At 53.4% G+C, this 27,732-nt stretch overlaps 1 protein-coding gene across 3 annotated transcripts in view; it reads right to left on the bottom strand.

The window, feature by feature from the left end:
• Positions 1-31: 31 nt before the first annotated feature.
• The window catches only part of COL22A1 (collagen type XXII alpha 1 chain), a 224,150-nt gene continuing 196,449 nt past the window's right edge, over positions 32-27,732 (bottom strand). For 2 of the 3 annotated variants that reach the window (XM_002692600.6, XM_059874411.1), the window contains 15 exons: positions 26,885-26,938; positions 23,228-23,281; positions 19,963-20,016; positions 17,265-17,309; positions 16,492-16,545; positions 15,118-15,171; positions 13,144-13,197; positions 11,413-11,484; positions 11,222-11,257; positions 10,151-10,195; positions 8,118-8,297; positions 6,446-6,512; positions 3,777-3,959; positions 1,495-1,572; positions 32-1,234 (listed from right to left, as the gene is read on the bottom strand). In XM_002692600.6, coding sequence (XP_002692646.3) covers positions 1,044-1,234; positions 1,495-1,572; positions 3,777-3,959; positions 6,446-6,512; positions 8,118-8,297; positions 10,151-10,195; positions 11,222-11,257; positions 11,413-11,484; positions 13,144-13,197; positions 15,118-15,171; positions 16,492-16,545; positions 17,265-17,309; positions 19,963-20,016; positions 23,228-23,281; positions 26,885-26,938 — 1,221 coding nt within the window. In that variant the 3' untranslated portion in view covers positions 32-1,043. The remainder of the gene's footprint in view (positions 1,235-1,494; positions 1,573-3,776; positions 3,960-6,445; positions 6,513-8,117; positions 8,298-10,150; positions 10,196-11,221; positions 11,258-11,412; positions 11,485-13,143; positions 13,198-15,117; positions 15,172-16,491; positions 16,546-17,264; positions 17,310-19,962; positions 20,017-23,227; positions 23,282-26,884; positions 26,939-27,732) is intronic. The other variant, XM_025002008.2, reaches the window with a different exon arrangement.

The raw sequence follows: 27,732 nt of genomic DNA, 5'->3' as shown, positions 1-27,732 counted from the left end.
TGATAAGGAAGGACCATCACGGAAAGCAAAAGAAAAGGAAACTCGGATTTATTGAGCACCTGTTGAGCTGGGCGAGTCATTCACAAATATACACTCAACGCCAGAAGCTGGAGACACATGCTTCCCAGCTCTGGCCAGCACCCCGGCCAACTGCCCGGCATCAGACACACGGGAGTGGTCTCTGGACCCTCTTATTTCAAAATGAAAGTGAGTGAAACCAACACAGGGGCCACGGAGGAGCCTATCCATGCTCAGAAGCCAAGTGAACACACAGAGGCATCTTTTTCTGTGTCAGCTCCCACATTTTTGGTGCAGACGCTGCGAGATTCCAGGAAGCAGCCTCCAGCCGTGTGCAGTGTCTCCCTTCTGCAGGCTTGGGACCTGGAGGCGCTGAGCCGCTCCCAGAGGACGGACCTGCCCGCTGCTGCGTGCACCCGCCATCCAGAGCAGAGGCTGCGCTTCGTGTCTGCACCTTCCTTCTCTTTCTGCTTCACTTACTTCTCCTGGGAAGCAGCGGCTGTCAGCTAATCTCTCCCTGGGCGACCTCTGAGCACAACCAAGAATAGAAGCCCATTGTCCTCATTTTCTTAAAGTTTCCTTTTGAGGAAAGAGGTAAGTTTGGCAAGTGTCCGGTCAGGGTTTCATAGCACCGAGAGTTTCCTTAGAATTGGCAGCTACACTTCAATCGGGGGCCGTCAGGAGAATGAGAAATGTTCTCTGCCTCACGAATCAGGTTTCCCCAACTTCAGAGCAGAGGGGAAAAACTCGAAAAGCATTACCATATGAAATAACAATAATAATAATTAACAATAATAATATTATAATCTGACCGACCGGCAGCATCTGTTGGTTTTAATAATGTTGAGGTCTCTTAAGAAAAACAAGACAAAAAAAAAAAAAAAAAAACACACACACACATGATAAAAGAAAGAAAGGAAAACAAAAACCACATGGCTGAAATGTCTCAAGACCTCTGGCTTCCCATCGGGCTGTGCGTTCAAGTTTCAGAAATCCACCAGCGTCTCCTGGCATCCCGGCATCTTCTAGGGGCCCTTCACGTTACCAGGTCGAGCAGCAGCAAGGCTGGCGAAGTAGGCACACTGTGAGGGGTCGCACTGGCCCGGGGGGCCGGGGGGACCTGGGGGGCCGGGGTGTCCAGCTGGTCCTGTCTCTCCTTGAGGCCCGGGACTCCCGGGAAGCCCATCTTTAGCATAGCCAGGTTCCCCGGGCTGACCTGGACCAAGGAGCAAAAGAAAGAGACGGTGGTTCAAGTTCCTTCCGGAGCACACACAAGCCCTGATGCCACTATTTTCATTCAGAAGTGAGCTGAGGATGCCACAGGCTCAGAGCAAACACCCCACGGTCTGGGCGCCCTGCCTGGAGAGATGAGAATGGTCCCCATGGACATGGTGCAGCCAGATGGCTGCTCTTTGCATCCGACACCCTGGGGCCCGGCCCCTCCCCTACCCCAGACTGCAGCCCAGCCACTCCTACCTGGGATCCCGGGGGGTCCCATCTCGCCTCGGAGGCCAACTCCAGGTGCCCCTGGGTCACCTTTGGCTCCTCGCTCACCTGGTGAGAAAAACACGCGCTTCTGATGCTGGAGACTCACGATGGTGGCAGAGGGAGGGGCCCCACCACGGGGCTGGGGGCAAGGCCAGCACTGTGTCAGACGCCTCGCTCCTGTGCACACACTCATTCATGCACACTCGCACTCGAGCACACACTTGCACTCAGAAATATGCCCATGTGAACACCAAAACAGACACCCCCTCGAAAACATTTGCTCAAATACACATATGCACACATACACATTCACTCAAGTGTGATTACCAATGATACACACACATATGTACACTCACACATATATTATACGAATATGCATATGTCATAAACACATCAAACACAGACACCCAAACGTTCACACTCTCTCCTATACAAACACATATGTCCACACACATCCACTGGCACATGCCTACACGTCCCCGTGTTCTCACAGCATTCCTTCTGAGCCTTTGTCTAGGAGGAGCTGGGTGATAAACAAGCCTGAGTATACGTAAGACACAGCCCTACTCTTGAGAAGCATGAATTCTAAGACAGATGACACAGGACACAAAGAAGACTCTAATAGGAAGCAGAATCAGGTATAAGTCTTAATAATCACAGGAATTTAAAACTCTAACATGTTCAAGAGAAAGAGGGTTCATTCCCCCAGGAGGATATCTGAGACCAGCGAGGAGTTGGGGTTAATACTATACAAACTTGATTAAACTGCCTCGCAGCTTTTTTTTTTTCATCATTCCTTTTCTTTGAGATGTTGTCTCCAGAATATCTCCTGTATGTAGTGTATAACGTTTTCTTTTATAACCCAAACCAAAATTCTGCCAGTCCAGGGAGATTCTAGGCCATTCTTATTTATTGTTCCAGTTACTAAACTCGGTCAGTCGTCTGTCACAGTCTGACTTTTCTGTGCTTTATGCTTGCTTATTGGCATTTATTTAGTAAATTTTGTTTCATGAACCAACAGAAGACAGACTTGGATGCAAACGTTAAAAAAGTTGAGAAGCAGAAACATTACAAGATGATGCTTCTCAGTGAACGAAGAATTAAGGGGGAATTTCCTAGCAGTCCAGTCGTTAGAACTCTGCCCTTTCACTGCCCAGGGTGTGGGTTCAATAATCCCTGGTTGGGAAACTAAGATCCCAGGGGGCATCTGCCCAAAAAAAGAATTAAGGAATGGAAGACTGAAGGAGGGAGACGTGGCAGCTGAGATGACAGCACCGCCTCTCCCCTCCCCCGTGCTTATTCCTTGCTGGACAGAAGGGGTGAACAGCCAGGCTGCTGAATTTGGGCCCGGGTCCTTCCCCGCCCTTCCACATCTGTCCGCCTGCAAAGACAATGCCTTCCTCTGTGCACGGGGCGCTGTTGACGGCGGCAGGCACTGTGCCTTGCAGGACAGGCTCGCTGTGTCCAGCACAGCCACGTCCAGGTCAGGTATGTCCCTGAGAGCTGGAGAGCTGGCAGCCATGTCCAGTTTTAGTTCAAACCACTTTATTCCCATGGAAAAGCGTTACTCGCTCAGTCATGTCTGAGTCTTTGCAACCCCATGGACTGTTGCCCGCCAGGCTCCTCCATCCATGGAATTCTCCAGGCCAGAATACTGGAGTGGGTTGCCATTCCCTTCTCCAGGGGATCTTCCCAACCCAGGGACCAAACCCTGGTCTCCTCCATTGCAGGCGGATTCTTTCCTGTCCAAGTCACCAGGGAAGCCCATGTACAAGTGAAGTGAGTGAAGTCGCTCAGTCGTGTCCAGCTCTTTGCGACCCCGTGGACTGTTGCCCGCCAGGCTCCTCCGTCCATGGGTTTCTCCAGGCAAGAATACTGGAGTGGGGTGCCATTTCCTTCCTCCAGCCCATGTATAGCTGGCATCTGATGCCCGTTTGCCTGGAGATTAAATGTCTTATTCCTCAGTGACCTCTTGAACGGGGAAAGAGAAGACATCCTGTGTACTCCCCGGACCGTGAGCAGTGGAGACAGAGACGGACCAGGATGGGAGGAGGAAACAGACTCGCTCCTCTGGGCAGAAGCATCATTTTGCAAAAACGTCAAGTTTGAAAACCTCTTAGGCAGATGAAGAAACGACACGATGTCAACATGCAGGGTGTTAGCAGGCTGCGGGGGCGGGGAACGGGCTGACTCCTGCATATTCAACGGAGCGTGTGCTGTGCACACTGGTTCCTTCTCTACAAAGCACCTCGTCCCAGCTCCTCACTCACCTTTGGGACCTATGGGGCCAGAGGGTCCCTCCAGACCCCCTTGCCCTGGCCTTCCTGGCTCCCCGACGGGGCCTGCCCGACCTGGAAGCCCATCTTTTCCAGGAGGCCCTGGGGGTCCGGGTCTGCCTTGAGAGGGCTTCGTGTGTGCAGAGGGCATCTGGGCCAGGAGGTAGGCGAGTTTGGCTGTGGAGTAAGAAAAACAGAGAGATGTTTCATGAAGGAGGGATAAAGGACTGAAGATGGGCCAGCAGCGCACTGCAAAGCTCGAGGCAGTAAGAGCTGGGGAATAGCAGCGAGAGAGACACACCAAGAGCGCGCTGCAGGGCGCGTGTCCGTGTGGACGCTGCTCCGGAGCCAGGCAGCTGGGCTGTGGTCCCAGTGCCACCACTGCTGGTGGCATGGCCCTGGGCAAGCCACCTGACCTCTCTTAGCCTTTGCTGCCTTTTCTGCAAAACGGGGGCAATGAAATAAGTCCAACCCCACTGGGCTGGTGGAAGATGGAACCAATGAGACGAGGCATCATGACAGCCCCCGGCACGAGATCCAAGTGGTGCGTGGATGTCGCTGTTCCCCTCGAGGCGGCAATGACAGCAGCAGCAGAAACTGTTGCAACTCTCAGGCTGGGGAAACTGAGGCCAGTGGGGGAGGGTGAGACTTCAGTGGCTTACACAGAGCAACTTAGGGACTTCTCCTAAGCGTGGAATTCCTCATCTATAAATGAAGGGCTGAACGCGATGTCATTAATGATTCTTAGGTGTGTGAAATGTTAAAGATCACAGGCTGATTCCAAACCCAGAGGTCCAGCCGCTGGCCTCCATGCCTTCCTACTGCACGGGGCATACACAGCCCACCCCAGGGCCACCAGGGGCTCTTCCTGTGTTTTCCAGACGATCAGGCCATGCCCTTCACCTGGCAATGGGGAGTGACCAGCCCAGAGAGGCAGTCCTGATGCCCTCCTGGGTCTCAGTGGTAAAACCAAAGCAGAATCAGGTCTCTGACAGCCTGGCGGGGGAGCTTCCGAGTAGCCCCTTCCCCACCCTCCCACATGAGGAAGCGGGAGGGGCGTGCGCCGGAGACCGGGGCACACAGCTGTTCGGCTCACAGCCAGGACACTCTCATCTTGAACGTGGAGCAGATGCTTCTGATGCTTCCTCCTCCCAAGATTGTTTAGAAGAAAGGATTCAGCTCAGCAGATGCTCCATCTGAACTCATTCAAAACAGGACTCGTCTCTGCCCAGGGGCTGGAAACTCCTCGTGTGCCCGATAAATCTAACATCCAGAAGAAAGGCTGTAGATGGGGATGCTCACACACGGGCGACCTCAGGACTGCCCCGCCCAGGGGGAGTCACCATTCCAGCCTCTGGTATCCTTCCTTTCTTCACCCTCCTTACCACCAGCCCAGCTCTGTGCTGTCCTCTCCAGGGAATGGTCTCTGGTTCTCCTGGGCAGGGAAGACGGACCACACTCACTCGCCTGGATACCCCACAAGGGCATTGAGACAGTCATTGTGTTCTGTGCTGCATCCACAGACCCAGTGCAGAGTCTCGAATGTGCCAGGAGGAATATTTCACTGTCTGAGACCTGACCACGTGAATTAATGTGCCCTTCCCCTTTGCCCACCCGTGCCTGGTAATGGTGGTGGGTTTCCGATCTTCCCTAGCCCAGAGTGGTTTGTGACTTTCTTCTCCTAACAGTTTCCAACACAGAGGGCAGGCGGAGATGAGATGGGAGAGGATGCAGTGGCTAAGAGCCTGGACTCTGCAGCCTGGCTGCCTGGTTAGACACTCACCAGCTCTGCAGCCTCGGGCAGGTTACTTAGCGTCTCTGATTTAACCCTCATCCATGGCTCAAGAGCTCACAGAGGCTTCCTTACGTCAGTAAACACGTGTGGGTTCTGAGAACTCCACCTGACGTGGAGCTGGCCCTACATACTGGTGCTATGACTATTACCTCCCCACCCCTCCCTTCCTGAGCACCTGCTCTGTATGGGGCCCATGCAAGACTGGGATTTCACAAAGAATCCTACACAGGAGAATTACAAGGATTCTAGTTCCTTGAAAGCACAGTGTGTTCCAGCTCCCATTAGGGTCTCTGCACATGCTGTGTCTAAGGTCTGGAGTCTGGTCCTTGGTGTCAGCTCCCACGGCCCCTCCTCCAGGAAGCCTTCCCTCACCTGCTCCCCACCCTCTCTGAAATCTTAGTTTCTTCCCCCGTCCTCCTCTGTGTCCTCTGTGTCACATTAAATCACGGGCATTTTCTTACTATACCGAAGTCATCTTGCCTGTGCCTCTGTCTCCTGTTCTGGGCTGTGAGTTCTACAAGAGCCATTGCAGGCCTGCCAGAGCTCCTTGTTGATTAGATAAACCACTGAATGCACAGAGAAGTGCTCATGGCAAGGCTGGTTCTGTAGGTGGTGAGCTCCCCTTCCTGGAGGTAATCAAGCAGCCATAGCTCAAGCGGCCCCAAAGAGCGCCTTGGAGCGGGATCTGTGTCAGAAGAGGCTGGAGGGAGCCTACAAGGTGCACCTCTGTGCTGACTTCTGCAGGAGCCGCCCTGAGGCTGCCTTTACCAAGCCAGGCTGCAGAGGTCCCGAAGGAGAAGTGAACGGACTACCGCCCAGGCTTACAGAGCATCTAGGACCCGATGCTGTGAAAAAGCCAGCGACTCACTTTCCAGCTGTTTCTCCAGTTCCTCTTGGATGAGCCGCCGCAGGATGTCCATGGATGGAGACTCGCCCTGGGAAGAGGGAGGGAAGGTGGAATTACTCACCTTCCTAGGACCACCTGCCTCCCGAGACCCAGAGTGCTCAGGAAACCAAGACGGCCACAGCCACGCAGACCACAGCTCCCTAGTCCAATCCCTTTAACACCTAGAACCATCTCCCCACCCCCTGCCACGCAGGCAGCATCATTGCGTCTTGCATGGTGACCTGGATGCCTTTCTCCCTGAAGCCCCTGCTCCCTCTCCTTCCTGCACAAACCCCCTCCCCAGCCCTGGACCCGGGAGGCCTGACTCTGAGCCTCTCCGGGCTGAAGTCCCCCCACCTGCAGGGCCAGCTCGCAGGCTGCCCCCGCGCTACCTCAGGCTTGCCTTCCTCCCACTGGCCACGTGGTGGCTCTGGTGTCTGGCCTGCCCCGCTGGCCCCACAGGGTGTCTGCTCACACAAACGATGAGCAGTCAGCGGAGCAGAGCCCTGCCTCCAGGCCCCCACTGCTACATGCAGCTCTTAGAGTGATCCGTGAGAGCAGACCTCATGCCATGTCGGGCTCCTCCCTGGTCGTCAGAGCCCTTCCGGGAGGCGTCCACTCCCAAGGGTTGGGGTGTTTACTGTGCTCATCGCTGCAGCCCCAGCATTGGGCTTACAGTCTTATTTCCCTTTTTTCCTTTCTGGCCAATGACCCTTTATCTTACTCCCAGAATTCCCATTACTATCCAGAGCAGCAGGACACGCGGCAAAGACTCGGTGGGTGGAGGCACTCTGGAAGCCCACTGAGTCTGCGAGCACCCACATTTGGCTGAAGGACAGGACCTGGCTGCCCGGCCTCTCCAGGGGGGTGAAACCCAGGCTGACCGCAGAGCCCCGCAGGAACAGGGCCAGAGCCTCAGAACAGGCGGGACACGGGACCCGGGCCTGTGCTCTGGGCCACAGGAGGGGCCCCCGAGGACCACGCAGGCTGCAAAGTGGGGGTGGGGAGATCACATGGACCTGCAACCAGCCCCCAGGGACGGGCCCACCAAGCCCTCCCTGACACACTACAGCCAGCGTGTCCCTGTGTTGCAAGACTGTGTCACGTTAAGAGCTTGGCCACAAGAAACACTGTGTTCAGAGAAAAAAACAAACTGCTCTCAACAAGCCTTTCCTTTTGCACTTGGGAAAAGCTAGACCCAGAGGGAAGACCAAGCACCCCAGACAGCAGACAGGAGGGAGACTAGAGCCGGGTGTCGGATGGACGGGGAAGGAGCCGTCCCCATGGGGAAGCTTGGGTCACTGGGAGCCTCTGCATCTTCTCGACTGCCTGTTGCACAGGGTCCTGGGCAAACAGCATCACCGCCCGGAGTGAAGCCTGGACCACGGGGACAGAGGGACTCTATCCCCAAGCCCTTCGTAAGCCACATGTGTCATTTCACTTAACCATCACAGCCAGCCTGTCGGGAGAGAGGCATCCTCGTCCCTTTTGGGAGGGACGGGAGGGCAGGCTCAGAGAGGACAAGTAGGGGTCAGCCCTCGCTCACACAGGTCACCAGTACCTGCAATCTTGCCCCTCTGGAGCCCACACACCTCTCTGGCTTCCCCTGAGACCCTAAGGAGCCCCAAGTTTGAGGCATCGCCCACACGCTTACCCTTAGCCCTGGAAATCCTGGCTGGCCCGGAGGCCCTGGGGGACCGGCCGGCCCGCTCTCCCCAGGTGGCCCCTGGGGGCCCATGAGGCCTGTGTGACCCTTGTGGCCTGGGGTCCCGGGGTCGCCGGGCTGGCCCTTGCCACCGGGAGGGCCTTTGTCACCTTTGATGCCAGGATCTCCCTAGAGGAGGCAAGAAGAGCATCCGTGAGCAAAGGTTAGAAGGCACCCCCAGGCCGGACATGCCCCAGGCTGCAGGAGGGACCCCCGGGCCCGGGTCCTCAGTGCGGGAGAGGAGACCTCAGTCTTGCAAGGCCCGTGACGCTGCGCTGGTGCAGACAGGACTCGGGGCCCAGACGGACAAAGCTGTGCCCCTACGTCACGCAGGTCTGCCGGGGATGAGGTGCGGACTTTCAGATCCCAGTCTCATCTCCTCCCAGCAGAGAAGGCCAGCGCAGTGATGAAACCATCTGCCATATACATGCTTATATGGAAAAGCGTAAAGAGTGGTGGAAAAAGTCTGATAGGTTTCGGGGGGTTTACATAAAAGGTATATGCATATTTACACGTGCACGCCCACCTGGTTCTGAGCACTTGGGTTCCAGAAAGGTACAAGCAAGTGTACAGAGACAGACCCAAGAAAAGCGTGCTGGATGGGCACCTAGTCTCCACTGCATTCACTTGTTTTTTTTCAATTTATATTGTTTAACTGTATCACTTTTCAACAGAAACAGTAAGAAGAGTGAGTTAAAAAATGAATGCAGCCAGATTTGAGGAGGGTCTCCTAAATTTCTCCCACGTGATGGGTTTTATGGGGGCGTTGTCATCTGTGGGTGGTCTCCAGTGTGGGGGTCTGGGAGGGTCCCTTTCATGCATCTCAGTGCCAAGGCCTGTGGTACAGCGTTTCCTATTTATTCCACATCTCTATATCCCTCTGCGGTGAGAGGACCTGTCCCATATTTCAAATGTTCCAGAGTGGAAGGCGTGAGGAGCCTGACTGCTGTCTGGCAACCTTCCACAAAACCACTTAATGGGGGGAGGCAACTTCTTTATTGACTGGGTATTAGAGAAGCTTCTATTGATTAAGTATTAGAGAAGGTTCATGGTCTGAATTTCCCGGCTCCCAACCAAAACTCCAGCATGTGGCAGCTCCGGCCAGCTCCTGGCTGGCAGGACCCTCACTGTCTTCACAGCCACAGCCCCAGCCCCTGGGTCCATCCTCAGGGACCAACAACCACGAGAATCACAGTCGCTGGGAAGGAGGAGGGCGAGAGATCCAGGTGGGGTGAGAATCCCCAACCTCTCAGCTTCCATTTCTCTCTAGTCTGCAGAGGAAACCAGTCCACACCCGTCCAACTTGCAAGGAAAGCAGAGATAAACTCTGTGGGACCACGGGAAAAAACCCAGGGCGGGTATGGGATGGCAGTGCCTTCCGTGTCGGGCAGCAGTGGGACCCTGTGATGGCCAGCCACATGGAGGACTGTTTAATTTCTCTGGAGGGAACAGCGGTTGTTATGGGTGAGAGAACGCCCCCTCCCCCCACCAGTGTTTCTTCCAAAACAGAATTGATTTTTTACCCTGTTTTTTGTTTTTTTTTTTTTTTTGAGGAATGCAATGTAAAGAAAAGCTTTCTGAGCACAGCGCCAAGACGATTCATTATGGGAAAATCTGTTCCCTTGTCACCTCCAGGGACAGAGCTGGTTCTTGGCAAACTGGCACTTCGGGCTCCAAGCATGTCATGCACAGGCTTCCACGCACGGGGAGGAGACGGGGAGATTTGTCAGAGTCTGGGCATGCTTGCCTCTGAATGTGTAATTGCAATGATTTTACTCCTTAAAATAACAACCATGAAAACCACAACAAAACCCCAACAACAGGAAAAACCTCCTGCTGTGGGCTCATGACTGTTGCGGGGGGAAAGAGAACAGGGAAGCCCCCACAAGCTGCTCCCCTGGGTGGGCAGCTTCCCAAAGCCCTGGACACAGGCCCCTTGCCCCCAGGAAGGTCGCCTGCACGTGACCACGTGTCCCACTCACCCTTTCTCCTCTGAGTCCTGGCTCTCCTGGCTTCCCAGGTGCCCCCTGCAATGAAAGCAAAGGAGAGCAGTCACTTCACCAGGGGCATCTCTGTCCTTCTTAGTCCTTGCTGCCTGCGGAGGACAGGGGGTCCTCCAAGAGTCCCGCTCCTGCCTGGTCATAACCCCCTCTCTTATGTACCCATCACCTTCGCCTGGCAGTTCCTGAAACATGCCACATTTTCTCCCCAATGCTTCACATGTGCCGAGCGGTCTTTTCCTAAAGCCCTTACCTGTCTCCTCCACCCCTTCCCACCCCTGCCCCTGCTCATCCTGACCAGGGCCGGGGCATCTCTGCTGACACAGCCAGGGGAGGACAGAGCTGAGGCTTGAGCTGGAAACTGACATCATGCTGCTGGGTGGGGAAGGACCATGGTGGGGCAAGGCTGGACATGAGAAGTCAGTTAGGAGGTCCCTGCAAATGCCCAGGGGAGAGATGACGATGGTCTCAAGCAGGTCTCTTAGTGGGAGAGATGGAGAGAGCTGGACAGAGCTGAGAGGTACTTGGGAGTCCGAACGGACACGTCTTGTTAATAAACAGGACTTGCTGATGGGCTGGGTGCAGACCGATAAGTGAGAGATGTATCAAGATGGGACCCCGGGACCGGCTCCCACGCAGAGTGAAAACACGGACCTTTGTTGACTAAGCACCAGGGGGACCTCCCTGGGGGTCTAGTGGATAAGACGCTGAGCTCCCAATGCTGGGGTCTTGGGTTTGATCCCTGGTCAGGGAACTGGATGCCACATGCTGCAGCTACGAAGCGAAGACCCCATGTGCTGTAACTAAGACTAGGTCAGCCAGATAAACAAACATTAAAAAATAAAATAAAAAGAAGGCACTAGGATCTCAGGACAGTGATGGCAGAATGCAGAAGCAAGTGCGGGCGCCCTGCTACGCCGAGGGCCACCTGCAGACACCACGCGGCAGAGCACGCAGCACACCACCAGCCGACAGCACGCGCCACCCGCTGATGACGAGGCCCCGTGTCTCCCGCAGGAACAGGCCCCAGGGGAACAGGGCTGCGGCACTCACCTCCTTGCCTGGGACTCCTTTCTCGCCTGGCTCCCCCTACAACACAAAACAAGTATCCTTTAGCTGCACGGCTGCATCAGCATGTTGCACGCAACACGAGTGCCTTTAAAACAGACACTTTGGCCCGAGTCGTCTCGAGCAACAGCAATCAAGGGTCCCGCCAAGGAGACCCTGACAGGGTCCCTGCTCACCTGAGGCCCCCGGGGACCCAGGAAGCCCGGGAGCCCTGGGCTGCCGTTTTCTCCTTTGGTTCCCTTCTGGCCCTGCGGAGGGAAAACGGGGCAGTCACTCTTCAAGCTCAAGGGCCAACTCAAGAAGGTTCAGAAATCTCGTAGCCCCTCTGTACTCTGCAGGCCTGGCATGTGAACAAAAGAAAAGACAACCCTTTTCCTGGAATGAAAGGGCTGGGTTAGGGAGAGAAGCTGTGCTGAGAATCCCACCCATGGGTGGGGGACAGGAGAATTTCCTGTGAATAGTCAACGGCCTTCCCATTCAGAGCAACAGAAACACAAAGGGACAAACATGTAACAAAACCCCTTGATGGGGACGGGCTTCCCTGGTGGCTTCGTCAGTAAAGAATCTGACTGCCAAGCAGGAGGTGCAGGTTCGATCCCTGGGTCGGGAAGATCCTCTGGAGAAGGAAATGGCAACCCCCTTCAGTATTTTTGCCTGGGAAAAAATCCCATGGAGAGAGGAGCCTGGTGGGCTACAGTCCATGGGGTCCTAAGAGCCAGACAAAACTCAGTTACTAAGCCACCACACTTGACATGTGTGGGGCCCCTCTAAGTGACCTCCCCAGAGAGGCGGAGTTCCTCTTCCCAATCGGTCAGCGATTCTCACGGTTTGGCTCACTTTTGGGGGCAAAGTGTGTGGGAATCTTTCAGCTTCAACCTTTCTGGGAAGCCACCAAATGTGGGTCAGCCCGTCTGCAGCCAGCTCTGCGCTGAGGTGGATCAGCCTTGTGACACGATCCTTCCTGTCTGAGATGTCTCAGCATAGCTGACAAGACTCTGTGATGGTTCCTACACGGCTGTCCCTGGTCCAACAGGAAGATGGGGCTCTACCGGGCACCCAGGTGCCTGGTCTGCTTGGGAATGATGGCTCTCCCAGGAGGCAGGATTTGCAGAGCTACCACCAGGAGGGTTCCTGGCAAACCAGGATGCACTGCTCATCCTGATTTCCACAGTGACAACAGTTAGCCAGCCAGATGGGTCTGCCCATTGCTCCGTGCAGTTACTGCTTGAGTACCAAACTATGAGGATGGCCATCTCAAGAGGATTGCCAATTTTAGCTAATAAATCTACTGTAAGGCTGGGGTGGGAGAAGACGAGTGGACAGGCGTTGACTTACCCAACCCTAGGCTTCATCAAAGACCTGTCTTCTCCACCACGTCTCGCCATCTACCAGACCTGAACCCTAAATCCTGAATCCACTATCCAGGGATGAGGACACTGCTCAAGGCCTGCTCTTTCTACTCCCCGCCCATTGTTCCTTCTTGTTCTCCCCTTTTCCCACCTCCCAACCAGCAGCAGGATCCTCTTCAGCCCACTCTGGGTTACATTCAGCCCCACGATGCATGATGCCTACCCTCTCTCATATGTTAGGGGTCGTGGGCCTGACCCTGTCCTTCCATCCTCTAAAGGCATCAAACAACTAACTTGCACTCTTAATACACTTTAAAAATTCTTTAATAGTTTTTTTTTTTCCTATTGGATGCCTATGGTTGTAGACCACAGAGTTAAGCGCGTAATCACATGAAAGAGGTCCTTCCTGGATCCTCTTGCCTCCAGCCTATTCCTACCATCCAAATACCATGTTTCCCCACTGAGGCTTCTGGGAACAGAGACCAGACAGGCTGATGTAAACCACACACCCTTCCAAAGCTTGCCCTGATTGCATCACAGCCGAGGGACAGTACTCACAGGGCTTCCTGGGGTGCCAGGCTCTCCCGGTGATCCAGGTGACCCACTCTTACCCTGATGGAAGAAACAGCAGTGAGGGTTCTGCTGGGACGTTCTGCCATGGCACAGGGCACAGGGCACAGGTCACAGGGCAGGACGCAGGGACAGAGACTGCTGGACGTGGAGGGCCGGTCTCACACAGAGCCGTGACTTGGACCAGCATGGCTCCACGTGCTTCCTTAGAGGCTGCTTATCAACCCTATGGGGCTTCCCTGGTGGCTCAGATGGTAAAGACTCTGCCTGCAGTGCAGGAGACCTATGTTCGATCCCTGGGCTGGGAAGATCCCCTGGAGAAGGGAAAGTCTACCCACTCCAGGATTCTTGCCTGGAGAATCCCATTAATAGAGGAGCCTGGGGGGTTACAGCATGGAGCTTGGGATATTTAACTCATAATAAATGATAAATACTTAAATGAGTTCACGTGCATGAAAAATCCTGGGCTGGTGACTGCTGCCTGGAGCACAGGCATGGTAAATCTTCGGGACCACATTTGCTGACTTATCCATTCATCCTCCCACTCAGATGCTGACTTAAGGAACAAACAAAAGTGCTCACATCCCTGGAGGCCTGGTCTCAGCTGGGGATGCATGTTCCTGCCTTTATGCCCTCCTCCTTCTCTGTGAGGGGCACCGCTGACTGCGTGGATAGAGAGATCAGATAACATGGCAGGTGCAGCATCACGTGGCCACTGGATGGAAGGTCCCCGCATTCCAGATTCCAGGACAGACTCATAACCGTAACATGCTCTAACTTGATGGGCATTTTGTGCCCAAAACTCATAGTCCCTCCTGCTGCCAATCCATAGGCTGAAGTCCTAATCCCAGGGGTGTCAGACTTTGGCCTGATTTGGAAATATGGTCACTGAATATGTAATTCATTAAGGTGAGGTCACACAGGAATGGGGTGGGCCCCTAATCCAATATGACTGGTGTCTTCATAAAAAGGGGATAATTGGACCAGAGAAATGTCACAGGGAGAAAACCATGTGAAGATGGAGGTGGAGGCTAGGGTGATGCTTCTAGAAGCCAAGGAATGTCAGAGGCTGCTTGCAAACCACCAGAGGTTCAGAGAGCCATTCAAGGCTCTCCCTCGCAGCCTTGGAAGGAACCAACTCTACTGGGACCTTGACCTTGGACTCCTAGGCCACAGAACACTGAGATGATGAATGTCTTAGATTTCTAGCCTCCATAACTGAGGGATAATACATTTCTGTTGCTTAAGCCACTGTGTTTTCGGTCCGTTTGCTACGACAGCCCTAGTGAATGAATACAGAGCACACTCAAACCCCAGGATTCCTAAAGTTGGCTCATGATTCAGGGTTGGGGGCTGTTATAGTGCCCCAGCCATGCCAAGTGGCCCTTTTTTAGTATCTGAATTGTGGGTAGGTGGTCCCAGACAAGAGCCTGGGGAGTGTGTGCTGGGCCACAAGGGTGGGCTTAGGGCAGCGGCTATTTACCAACTGCTAAGACATTTTGAGGGCTTCCCTCATAGCTCAGTTAGTAAAGAATCCGCCTGCAATGCGGGAGACCTGGGTTTGATCCCTGGGTTGGGAAGATTCCCTGCAGAAGGGAAAGGCGACCCACTCCAGTATTCTGTATGGAGAATTCCATACAGTCCATGTGGTCACAAAGAGTCGGACATGACTGAGCAATTTTCACTTCACTTCACTTCAAGACATTTTGAAATGAGATGGTTGGATGGCATCACCCACTTAATGGACATGAGTTTGAGCAAACTCCAGTAGAAAGTGAAGGACAGGGAAGCCTGGCGTGCTGCAGTCCATGGGGTTGCAAAGAGTTGGACACGACTGAACAACAAGACATTTTGTCATTTTTTAATGACACACAGGGCTGTACCAGGATGAACCAACCAAATATCACCATGGTAACAGGCCTGACAAAGCACGGAGCAGATCGCCCTCAAGGCAAAACTCACCGGTAGGCCCCTCAGTCCTTGGGGACCCTGTGGCCCTGTAGGTCCAGTGTCACCCTGGAACAGAGAGAGGTCACGTCACCCCAGACTCGCTGCATGAACATGGTGGAAGCAGACTTCCCCCCGGTGCCCTAGGGACCCAACAAACGGGGCCCAACGTGTCTCATCACCAATCACCAGCTGTTCCCCGGGCACAGCTCACTTCCTGCAGGTAAGTCCTCATTTGTACACTTGCTGACTTAATTTACTTGGATAGACCTGGCCCACCCGGACACATGGGGATCTCGGGGGCTCTACCTGGAGCTAAGGGACGTGACAGGGAAAAGAACTTTCCTTGGCGTCCCATCTCTGAGTCGCTGGTCAGTCACCTGTGGCCACTCCTGCCTCAGTCTCCACAGTAAGAAAAATGCCATTGGAAGGTCTACAGAAACTTCCAGGGTGCCGAGCAGCGGGGACTCACCACTGCCTCCCACACGGTCTTTCCGGCAGCCTCCTAACCGGGGTATAAATCTCCTCATATTATAAATGAAAAAGACAGAAGCTTGGCCATACTCCTACACAAATTAGACTGTACAACACCCTAAAAAAATGGGAGTTTTACATGAAAAGAGAGAGCTGAGCAGCAGGGAGGCAGGCACTTGTACCACGAGCAGGCCTCCGGAGCCTGTCCCCACTGCACCCTGAACTGCTGGGCGACCTGAACCCTCCACCCCCTGCCCAGGGGGCTTCTCTCACACCCTCTACTATAAACTGGAGCGAGAGGGGTCAGGGAGCTCAGGATTCTCAACCTGCCTTTCAACACCGAGAAGCACCCTTGGGGGACAGGGCGGGGGAGAGGCCTCACTCCAGTCAATGCAGCTGCCCTGCTTTGATCTGCCTGCAGGGCCCCCGTGTACCAGACAGGTGGGTTTATGGAATGGATCCCACTGCTAAGGAAAAGCACAAGAAGAGCTAGATCCTTTCCAACTCCAGCGTCTCATGACCACAGATCAGCCGAGATGACAATGTACACCAAGAGCCAGGGTGGGGGGCACACATCACCAGGGCTTAAAGCCAGGTCCTGAAGGGTGCCAGGGGCTGGGCACGGGGCCACCTGGGACCTCAGGACTGCAAGCCAGTGCTCCTGACCAGACACTCACGTCCAGGAGGCCGAGCCGTGTCCACACACGTCGGACGGCCCTGTGGGGAGGGCTCAGGCGGCCCTCAGTGCCAGCAGGCAGGACATCGCCCAGAGAGTCTCACAATCCACCTGTGACTCCCTCCATGGTGGTACCCGCTCCCCTGCCCAAGTTCTAAGTGTCTCCTGGTCCTTGTCTAAACTATCAACACCCCTCCACCCATAGGCCCAGCCAGGACCCACTGGACACCCGCACTCACGTCTTTCCCTGGTGACCCCTCCCGGCCAGGGGGCCCCGTGGCGCCAGGCTCTCCCTAGGAAAAGCAGAAACACAACAGCTGCTGTTACAGAGAGAAATGTGGAACACCAGGGTCCCAGCCGCCAGGCCTCGGAGCACAGGAGGAGGAAGACCAGGAGGACCGCCTCCGCAAAAGCATCCCCACCCCAGGTCCTGGCCCCCAAGTGGAGTCTGCAGTGCCCCTCTAGGCCAGCTGTGAGCCCTCTAAGCTGCAGGGAACCACCAGCTGACAGATCAGGCAAACCGCTGGGGGTTCCACCTCTCCATGCGCCGACCCGTTGGCCCCTCGCTGCACCCTGGCTTCCTCCTCACCGTACTGAGCAGCAGGCCTCACCGAGGGATGCCCCCTGGCCAGGGATCCCTCTGCTTGGGGCACTTGGAAGAGACAGAGCAAGGCGGAGCACAGGAAGACAGGACCCAGGGTTTCCCAGCTGGGATAAGCTGAAGGTGTCCACACACGAGCTCTGGGACCTCAGGAAAACCACCCCCATCCTCCGGCAGCAGTGACCGCACCTGACTCCAGGCTGACCTGGTCAAACTGGTCGGTCATCACTGTGAGGCCCCTGGGAGAAAGGTCTAGAAACACGTAACCGGGGAGGGATGATGCTTCCAATGGCTGCCACTGTCCTCTCTCGGGACACAGCTCTGCCCGTCCCTCCAGGGCCCAGGAGCCTTGTGGCTAGAAGCGCCCATTCGGGTGCATGGGGACCGTCTGACGGTAACATGTCCACTTACCCGGGGGCCAGGTGGGCCAGAGTCGCCTGTGTGTCCCTTGAAGCCCTGGAAGAAAAAGAATGATGTTATCCCACCAGGGAGCAGGCTGGTAACGCAGGACCAGGCGGACTCCAGGGGGTGGAGGGGAGCAGGAGGAGGCAGCAAGCCCCCGCTGGATATGTGCAGGGGGTCTTCTCGACCCGGGGATCGAACTCGGGTCTCCTGCATTGCAGGCGGACTCTTTACCGTCTGAGCCCCCAGGGAAGCCCTTATCTCCTTTAATCTCCTGTTTTCAAGAGCAAGTGAAGGCCCTTCTGGGGAGAATACCAGCCCTCAGGCTCAGCCATTAGATGAGAGCTCTGACCTGCAGGCCCCACTGTTGTGTGGTTGTGGCTGTCATCCTGGAAATGTGTTCTCTGTCCTATCCTCCCCACTCGATGGACAAGGATGGTGGCTTCCGGAGGGAGGCCGTGAGGGTCACTCCCCAGGCTGTGGGGCGGTGCAGTACCAAGGGGAGCTCGAGACTCCGGGAGGAGCCGGGGAGAGGAAGACGCACTCCCTCGGATTTGACTCCAGATTCAACCCTGTGACCTCAGAGAAGTCAGTTGACCCCCTGGAGTCCTAACATCACCATCTAAGAAATGAGGATAATAAAAATTACCCACCTGGCAGAGTTCTGCAGGACTGATTGGCAGAAAGGGGTGTTCTATGCTAGTCAGTGTGACGGAGCAGGGCTGACTTTGGAGCGAGGTCAGAAAATGAACCTGGTCTGGTGCCCCACTCTCTAGCTGTGGGCCTTGGGAGCTTTACTTCTCTTTCTTGGGATTCAGTGTCTGTATCTATCGAGTGAGGGTGAGCCCACGTCTGCAGGGCTGCTGTTCAGGATTGAGAAAGAGGAAAACAGTGCTCTCCACTGTTCAAGACGGCCAGTTCCCTTTCCTTGGGTCCCAGGATATTCTTCCAAGACACTCGAGTCCCAAATCCAGCCATGCTCAGAGCCAGGGACCCTGGTTGTTCTCCTCCCAACAATCATGGACAAAAGCACCAAGTAAAGGAAGCCACACGCAACGTACCTGTCATGTGGCGGGGAAATTCCTTTAGTACTCACAACCACCCTGCAGAAGCGGGAGCGGCTCTGCTGCCCATTTCATAGAAGAAGAAACAGGTTCAGAAAGGTCCCCTGGCCCAGGTCAGAGTTATTAAATGGCAGAGCGGAAGCTGAGCCCAGGTCTGTCTCTCTCAAAGCTTATACGTCTCTAATTCACACAGTGCCAGCCAGAGGAGGCGGGTCTTTCATCACCTGCCTGGGTCTCTAACCTCTATCCCTGCACTGAAGCAGGACTCCTTACAACTCTCAGTTGAGAGATGGGCCTGGCCCCAACACAGTTCCCAGCAAATGGATCTTCTTGGTTGAAAAAAACAAAGAAACAAACCAAGAAACCCCTCCCTCCAATAAACCAGTGGCTACGGTGGCAGTTTAGTCTGAGTTGTGTCCAACTCTTTGGGACCCCATGGACTGCAGCCGGCAGGCTCCTCTGTTCATGGGATTCTCCAGGCAAGAATACTGGAGTGGGTTGCCACCTCCTTCTCCACCAATAAGCCAGTAACAACCTTAAAAAAAAACATCCTAACTCTGTGTTTTAATCCTCCAAAGAGGTGATATTCTGCAGTCTTAGGTTTCTTCTCCTGGTGCAATCAGGTGAAAAGCAGGGAGATTTAGGAAAAAGCAAAGTACTTTTTTGTGTTTTATCTCCTTATTGGATACTAGCCAGCTGAGTTATTGATTTTTTTCTTTTAACAGAGAAGCAAATTAAGGAAGTAGAACTAGCATTTTCTTCTCCCACTTCTTGCCAGTAGGCGATTTCTGGCAATCTTATATCTGGCAAAATTATATCTAGATAATTGGATTTTAAGATTTTCATTAAAAATCACATTTTCCCAAAAGAAAATCTTAAGGAACTGGGTAAACAACTTTGAAATTATAAAGAAGTAAAGCATTTAGCAAAAAAAAAAAGAAAGAAAAAACCCAAGAACTCTAAAATACACAGAGTTCATTTTTGGAGAAAAGGTATCTTTGTTTATGTGTATAATAAATAGCTCAACAGCTAGATCTAGATTTAAATATATAAATGATAGATATAGACTTAGATATATAAATGTTGGATTTCGTACATAGAAGACGAAAACTCATGCTAGAAGATTAACAGAGCGTTACTTCCATGTTGTAGAATTATGTTAACTCAATTTTCTTCTCTGTAACATTACTTTTCTTATTCTTTTTATGACCATCATCATTTGTTATTGTTATGCAGTGAAAATGTGTTACACTTCTAATTGGAGAAAAAATACTTTAGCTGTGGAAAGGTTTCAGAATGAAAATTAAGACTCATTTTTAGGGTTTGTCATCCAGAGAAAGCCTATTAAAAATATAATAAATAGGATAAGAACAAAGGAAACTTAGAGTACCAACACTGTGACAATGGCTGCAAGAGGGGAAATAAATTTTATCGCAATGGCACAGGAAGCACCTGGATTTACTGCGTGTAAGTACCAATGTCTTGGAAGGAAGGCACTTCTGGAGTCCACGGCTGGGCGGTCTCAAAGAACCCAAAGAACCCGACCCACAGTGTCACAGGCAACTGGCTGGTGGCTTTATTCTATGTGGACAACACACTTACACACACACACACACACACTCACATACACACTCAACACTTACAGGGGGACCGCGGGCACCCTCTGGTCCTGGCAGACCCGGCTCTCCTGTTTTGCCCTGAGGATAAAGAAGAAAAGAAAAATCTGAGGACAGTATTTTCAGGATCTTCCTATTCTTGGTTGCCCAGGCTTCACATCATATTTCTACCAGCCAGTCTCTGCACCTGCCAACCCTACCCTCCGGCACCGTGGTCCATGTCAGTCCATACAGAACAGCACTGTGTAGTCCAGCCTATCAGACTCTTGGTTTTCCTGGGACGGTGCTGGTTACACAAGGTTCATCTCTGAGACGCCCATTCATGGTTGCCCCTATTTAATTCTCTGGATTGTTCTGGGTGGATGAGAAATTAGGTAGACACCCAAGCCAGAAGTAGCTTTATGCCACTCACAAAACCACTGCAAGGCAGCTACTAACAACTGCATCTTACAGAAGGGGACACTGAGGCTCAAAGTTACAGTGTCACTGAGTTAATAAACAGCAGAGCCAGAATGAATCCCAGTGACACCGCAAGGATGCTCTCCTCACCCCAGCCGCAGTGCCAGTGACAGGCGGGCCTGCAACTGACTCATCCCGGCCCCATCCCATCTCCTCCTAACTCGACGCAAGTAACTGGGACACTCTGTTCAGGAGTCTTCCCTACCAGCAGTCTTGTACAGCCCTGGATAGAACAAGCAATAAACATAGGCTCGTGGGTGCTGAAGTCCAGATAAAAGTGGTGAGGGGAGGGGAGGGTTGGGGGAGCAGGGCAAGTGGGTGAAAGGCCACGGGGGTTGATGGGGAGACGGGCAGGGCACAGGAGGGCACACCCACCCCCACAGCTTATCAACCTTGAGGGTCAGATGGGGTCCAAGAGGGGGCACTGGAGAGGCACAAGAACATCCGTGGATTTAGAGTGAGAATTATGGGGAGAAGGAGGACGGGCACCAAGCTCTGATTTCTAAGTAGGTTCCTTCTCTGTCCCAGCTCCTCAAAGTCTAGCCGTGTGGTCTTGGGGGTCACCCCCTCCCCTGGATCTGTTTGTCAGCTGTACACTCAGGACCATCTCTGCTCCACAGGGCCTTTGATGGAGGGGATATGGGCCTAGCCTGGCCCCGGCCCCACAGGCAAGTGGGATGCCCAGCACTGGCTGAAGCTGTAGCAGGAAAAGGGCGACCGCCAGCCCTGCTGAGGGTGTTCTATGCACCAGCACAGCCGGTGCTTCACACAGTGGCGTCAATGAGTCCTCCCTGTAACCCATGAAGGAGACACTTCTGTTCCCCACCAGGCAACACCCCAAGGCATGGAGACGTCAAGGGACCTGCTCAGGGTCAAACAGCTGGGGTTACAATGCAGGTAATTTGGCTCCAGAGTCTCCGAACTTCATCCTACGCTATAATGCATGTGCAAATGTCTCCTATTAAAAATAATGCAACGGCAACTCTTAACAGCTGCCTGTCTACCCATCTGTGTATCTATCCATGCGTCCACCATCCGTCTCTCCACTGTGTTCCTCCGTGTCCCCAGCGCACAGGAATTTAAAGGACCAGGTCAAAGTGGAAAGTAACCAGCCGCCACCCGCAGTCAACGCTGCAGTTTCTGGGCCCCCGCCCTGGGCTCCCCTGGAGGGGCTCCTGGCACTCTGTCCATCAACCTCTGCTCAGGGACAGGGCAGTGCTCAGACCCTGAGGGTGCAGAAGGCCCAAGAGCACGGGAGGCCAGGCCCCCTGGAGCTATACTCCCTTCAAGCAGGTGAAGGGGAGATAAATACCCCGGCCTCCGGTCCTTTGGCAGCGGTGGGAGCAGGCAGGCAGGTGTGCTGCTCACGTGCTCTCAGCCGGTCACCAGGGGAGTGGACCCGGCGTGCCCGCTGGACCGTCCGCTCACCGGCTGCCAGCAGCTCTCGCTCCTGGCTCCACCGCCTCACTCGGTGCCTGCTCCTGGGGTCTGCTCCTTGTGCCTGACCCTGTCCCACCTCCTGGGCTCCCGGTCTGCTTGGAGGGAGCCCAGGAGGTGACGCCACCCATCCTCTGCCAGTTTCCTCCCAAGCAGCTCACAGTGATAAACGTCAGGACGGCCACCCTGAGACCCCAGAAGGAGCTGCTGGTGAGCTCTGGACTGCCTGCTGTCAGGGGGAATGGGGGGAGTCACTGAGCACCCTCTGCTCCCAGCAGAGCCGGCCCTGTATCCCGTGGGTGGACTAGGCCAGCAGTGACCCAGAGCAGACCTGGCCCCTATCCGTCTACGCCCAGTGCCTGGCACAAACCTTTCTGTATGAAGACCAAGGGCCTCACACAGGTATCCTGTGCTGTCAGTGACAGCCTCTCGGGATAGTACGTGGAGCATGCGTGCTTAGCCACTCAGTCATGTCCGACTTCTTGCTACTCTTGGGAATGTAGCCCACCGGGCTCCTCTGTCCATAGGATTTCCCAGGCAAGAATACTGGAGTGGGTTGCCATTTCCTCCTCCAGGGCATCTTCCCGACCCAGGGATCGGCCCCCCTCTCCCATATCTCCTGCATTGCCACTTCCTGCAAACAAGCTGCCTGCCTGCTCTGCGGTACTGACTGCTGGGGTCAGCCTTCAGGGTGTGGGTCCTGACTGCTTCCTTTACCAGCTGGACGGCCTCAGCCAGCCTATTTAACCTCTCTGTGCCTCAGTTTCCTCATCTGTACCAATAATGATACCCTCACCCCACAGGGGTTTTCTGGGGGTTACACCAGGCAAAATGTAATGGAGCACTCGTACCCCGCAACAGCTGTCGGCCACAGTGGTGACATTTGTCCTTCTCTCTCCCTAACTCCACTTAGCAGTTCTATAGGCTGCACAGTTCTAACCTCACCAGGAGTTAAAACCATGGCAGTTGGGAAAAGTAACTCACTAAATCGATTAACAGTTAAAGAAGCCTGATGCATTTAACCAGCTTCTCACCTCATCTGATTCTTCAGCAACTCCAGCGAGTGGCTACTATTATTCTTGTTCTGTCTGAAGTGAGACTGAAGCCAGGGGCAGGCTCTGACTCACGCCAGATCACAAGCCTGCATGGAGTGGAGCCAGCACCCAAAGCCAGCTCCTTTTTCTGGGGGCGGTTGCAATTTTGGCATAAAATAATTTAATTTTATCAATAAGCAAAATTAAATATGATAATACCCTACTGGGCTCTTGGGGAAAGAAAATGAAGACGTGCACAGAAGAGAACTCTCACTGTGCCGGGGTCCCGGCAGCTCCGGACACAGAGCAGCCGTTTCTGCTGCTCTGACGTGTAAGTGATAAGAAACCAAAGAGTCCCTTACCGGCTCTCCGGGGGGCCCTGGTTTTCCATCTCTGCCCTCTTTGCCTTCTTCTCCCTGCAAGAGAAATTCAAACCAGTTATCTGGCTGCAGACACCCAGAGGGAGGAAAGGACGGACTTCTTTTTTTGCCAGGTGTACAGCTACATCCACACGCGACCGACAGACTGGCTGGGTTTCCAGGTCTACTCCCCAGCACCACCACTCTGACCTGGATCCTCTGTTCAGCAGCACCTGGCGCACAGCGGAAAAGCAGTACGTTGCACCGGCATCACTTTTTATTGCTATGGATGGAGAGAAGCCCCTCCTGGACATTCCCTAACTTAGGACACCACAGGCTCATCTCCAGGCCTCCTGTGTTGACGACAGCGACGAGGGGGTGAGGATGCGGCCTCTGATGAGGGTCAGGAACCCCAAGGACTCAAGGAACTCCTGGGACTTGAGGGGGCACTGAGAATGACAGCCAGGGCCACGTCTGGGTGCAGGAAGGCCACCAACATGTCACATTTCTTTCCTTGAAATCAAGCTACGACTCCCACCTGCTCCCAACCCCCTACCAGCCCACCCGCTGCTCTCAATCAAGACACCCTTAGCCTCATGTTTCTCTAAGAGACTATGAGGTTGCAGGACTCTCTGCAGATCAGGACAATGATACGTCACACAGGCTTAGGTTCCAATCCGGGGCTACCTAGACTGGGCAGGTTCCGGGGAAAGAAAGCAGCAGGCGGCAGGGCCATGGGAACCAGAGCCATGGCGGGCAAGGTTCGAACTCACTTGCACCAACAATGCATATGATCTTGGGTGAACTGCTGACATTCTCAGCTCTGAGCGGCCCCTCTCCTAAACACAGATGACAAACCTGCCTGGCAGAGTCATGAGGGGGCTCAGAATCAGTGCTGCCACCTGAGATGCTTAGCCAAACAGCGACGGCAAACGACACCAGCAGTGAAGCTGCTCCCGCCTGTCAGGTGCACAGGAAATCACGCAGCGCCCCTCATCAGCGCCTGCAACGTCAGTGCCCGGGTTCCAGGGGGAAGCACTGTGGACGGTAATTTAAGTTTACTGACCATTCGGGCCACTAGCCAATGCTCCGTGTGCATCCGTAACCCGTAATGATCCTGCTCCTGGCATAACCATGGTAACACCGGGCCACTAGCCAATGCTCCGTGTGCATCCGTAACCTGTAACGATCCCGCTCCTGGCATAACCATGGTAATACCAGGTAAGCCAGCTGGGCAGGCCCGGAGGCCAGGCATGTTGGTCCTTTTCTCAATTAAGAGTTAACTCCAGAAACTGCTTCTCCCCCTACACGGAGTGGCAGAGAGGAGGGTCAAGAGACCCACGCACAGCAGAGAGAGCCCATGGACAGGGTGAGATCAGCACAGCAAGGAGAGTGGCCGGGACTGGAGGCTGGAGACCTCGGCATGAACCGAGGAGTGGGGCTGTGGCAAGGACTACGCAGGTTAACATGCCCACAGCCTGCCCTGCGATTAGCACCAGGCACACAGAAATTATTATGACTCCTATCGCCCAGGCAGAAGGGAGAGAAAGAGTTTTCTAGACAAGGATGATTTGTTAGAGGAAGGCAGGGTAATGTAGAGTGGCTGGGAGGAAGGGCCGTGGAGTGAGAGTGGATTTTACAGGGACAGAATTGAAGAGACAGAGAGGAAGAAACGGGGCTCAACTCACGAGGCACCATGGAGGTCAGATCTTGGCTCCCACCTGCCGATAACCACGAGCAGATGGGTTCTGCATGGGAAGGGAAGAAGGGAGGCAAGAGAGGAGGAAGAAGGAGTTCTTCCAAATCACAGAACCACATCTAAGGTCATTTCTTTCCTCTTCAGTTACCCTAGGACTTTGATGACAAGGGTTTGGCACAAAATTCAAACTGGGATCTTCTCTCCTTACCTTTACAATGGCTGGAATGAAATCAAACATTCCCTAGTTGCTCTGACACACTAGGCCACATGGTTGCAGTTTATACCATCAGGGGTTTCACATCCCAGACTGTCTTTTAAGATCTGGGCACCCTGGACAGGGGACTCAATCTCCGGGGTAGCATGGCCACAGTGAGGGCTACTGGCGATGCCCAGGAAATGCCTCCTTGACCAATGCGGGCATTTATCAGACATTCAAGGAGGAAGGGCTCCACGAAAACCATTCATTCACCCACATATTTATTTCAGTAATATTTTCCATGTGCTCAGCATGTGTGGGGAGCAAAAAAGCCTGGTGTCATAGAATCCACAGCCCAGAACATATCCCAGTGACTACCAGCCGCTCTTGCTTTATGTCCCCAGATCTAGCAACTAGTAAGTGCCTAATTAGACTGTGTTGAATAATCAAATCAATTAATAATGGGGGAGGTGGTCACAGATCACACCATGACATAAAGATGGGATACCTGCTGAGACAGACACTTAAGAAAAAAGGAAAGAGACTAAGCCTATCCTGGCCTGAGGAGCAGAGGGCACTTCTGGAGAGTGATGCCTGGGATGAGATGGGAAAGATCACAGGCATCGACTAGTGACAGAAGTGACAAGAGGGCATTCACGGGGACACAGACACATGTGCAAAGGCCCTGCGGCCCGGAGAAGAGAGGGTGCAGAGTGTTCAGGAACCCAAAAGACAGCCAGTGCATGGCCAGCACAGCCGGAACAAAAGGACACGCGGTGGGGGGCAGTGGGTGGGCCCTGTGGCCAGGAGCGGCGCCAGGAGCAGGCACACTCCAGGCCTGGAGCCACACGAGGACGCATTCTCAACGAGAAGGCAGCAGGCGGCCTCCCTGGGCCCGCCTTATTCCTAACATACTGGAGAGTCTGACCCTATTGAGAAACATATTGGGTTGGCCAAGAGGTTTGTTGCAGTTTTCCCATAAGATGTTGCATAAAAACCCAAACGAACATTTTGGCCAACCCGATATTAAACTGAAAAGTCCAGAACAGCAAGCTTCCCGGGTGGCTAAAGAATCTGCCTGCAATGTGGGAGACCGGGGTTCAATCCCTGGGTTGGGAAGATCCCCTGGAGAAGGGAATAGCAACCCACTCTAGAATTCTTGTCTGGAGAATCTCATGGACAGAGGAACCTGGCGGGCTACAGTCCATGGGGTCGCAGAGAGTCGGACACGACTGAGTTACTTTCACTTCAATTTTCAGTATGTTTCAAGAATCTTAGATATTACTACACTCTGACAAGTAGACTTTTGGGCACCATCCTACACAAGTAAGGAAAGTGCTTTGCATGTAAAATAATCTATTGTAGATTTTTTTAAATAGTTATAAAGTTTATCAGGCAATAAAGAATAATCATATATATTTTGATACATTTATTGGGTAGAGTGTATGTAAAATTTATGAGCGTTTGATACCAGTGCGGAAAATATAAAATGTTTATATTATCACAAACCATTATCAGAGTTGTGTGTGTGTGTGTGTGTGTGTAGAGAGAGAGATGAAAATTTTATTTACATAAGTAAACAACAACAAATATATACATAGAGAAAGAATGAGATTAGGACTGGCTTTGCTTAGTGATTTTTTTTTCTAATTTTCTATTGTACCAAAAAGTCCCCCAGTAAACACGCTTTAACAATGGTGAAATATCATTTTCTTGGCATATTTTTGTAGTAGAGAAACTTGATTTAAAATGAAAAGCCACTTACTGGGATGCCGGGTAATCCAGACGGGCCTTGGGGGCCAGGAGGACCTTCTTTCCCCTAAAAGATCCAAAACACAGAACACCGGTAAATTTCTTGGCTGGCTTTTCTGGAGGTGAGTGATCTCTCGCAGAATCGCCTTCGTGGTCTGGAAGGAGTCCTCATCCACCTTGTTCCTTTCCAGGAGCTGCTTCTCTGTGGGGCAGGGAGGTGCCCTGGGCAGGGCAGAATCACACAGCTGATGTGCAGACCGCAGCTCACTTTGGCCTTATTACATAGACTCAGGGAGAATTAGGGCTTGGAAGGCACAGTGGGAAGAGGCTTAGGGGTCCATGAGACCTGGGTCCAGATCCAACTCTGCACTCTGTCCCCAAACAGCCCGCGTCTCGGGAGCCTGCCTCACTGCACAGACACAGCACCCGCAGGGCTTCAGCACACAGGACGCAGGACAAGAAAAGAACTGACCGGGGACACACAGCAGCTGCTTTTGTTACTGCCGCCCTCTGATCCAGAGGTTCCCCGACTTTTTACCATCCGTGGTGGCGTTTAGTATCCCTTTTCCTCTATGAAATCGACTTTGAAGGATTGTGTTTACCAAGCTGCCTTAATTAATACTTCCTTTCCATTTTAGTCACCAAAAACACACGCCACCGTCAAGCAGATGGGGTAATCAGTGTTACCATTTTTATCCCAGTGGGCTTATTTATAAGCCCTGTGTCTCTACCACGAGTATTTCAGAAGTCCTGGTGACTTCTGAATCTCCTGTCGTTGCTTATCCTTTGTAGGAAGACACTGACATCAGGTTTTACACTCTAATCCACGTTCCACACTTGGGATTGACAACAACTTGTAAA

The sequence above is a fragment of the Bos taurus genome, chromosome 14, assembly GCF_002263795.3.
Source record: "Bos taurus isolate L1 Dominette 01449 registration number 42190680 breed Hereford chromosome 14, ARS-UCD2.0, whole genome shotgun sequence".
In the NCBI taxonomy this organism is placed as follows: domain Eukaryota; kingdom Metazoa; phylum Chordata; class Mammalia; order Artiodactyla; family Bovidae; genus Bos; species Bos taurus.
This window is presented reverse-complemented; position numbering and strand designations above follow the sequence as displayed.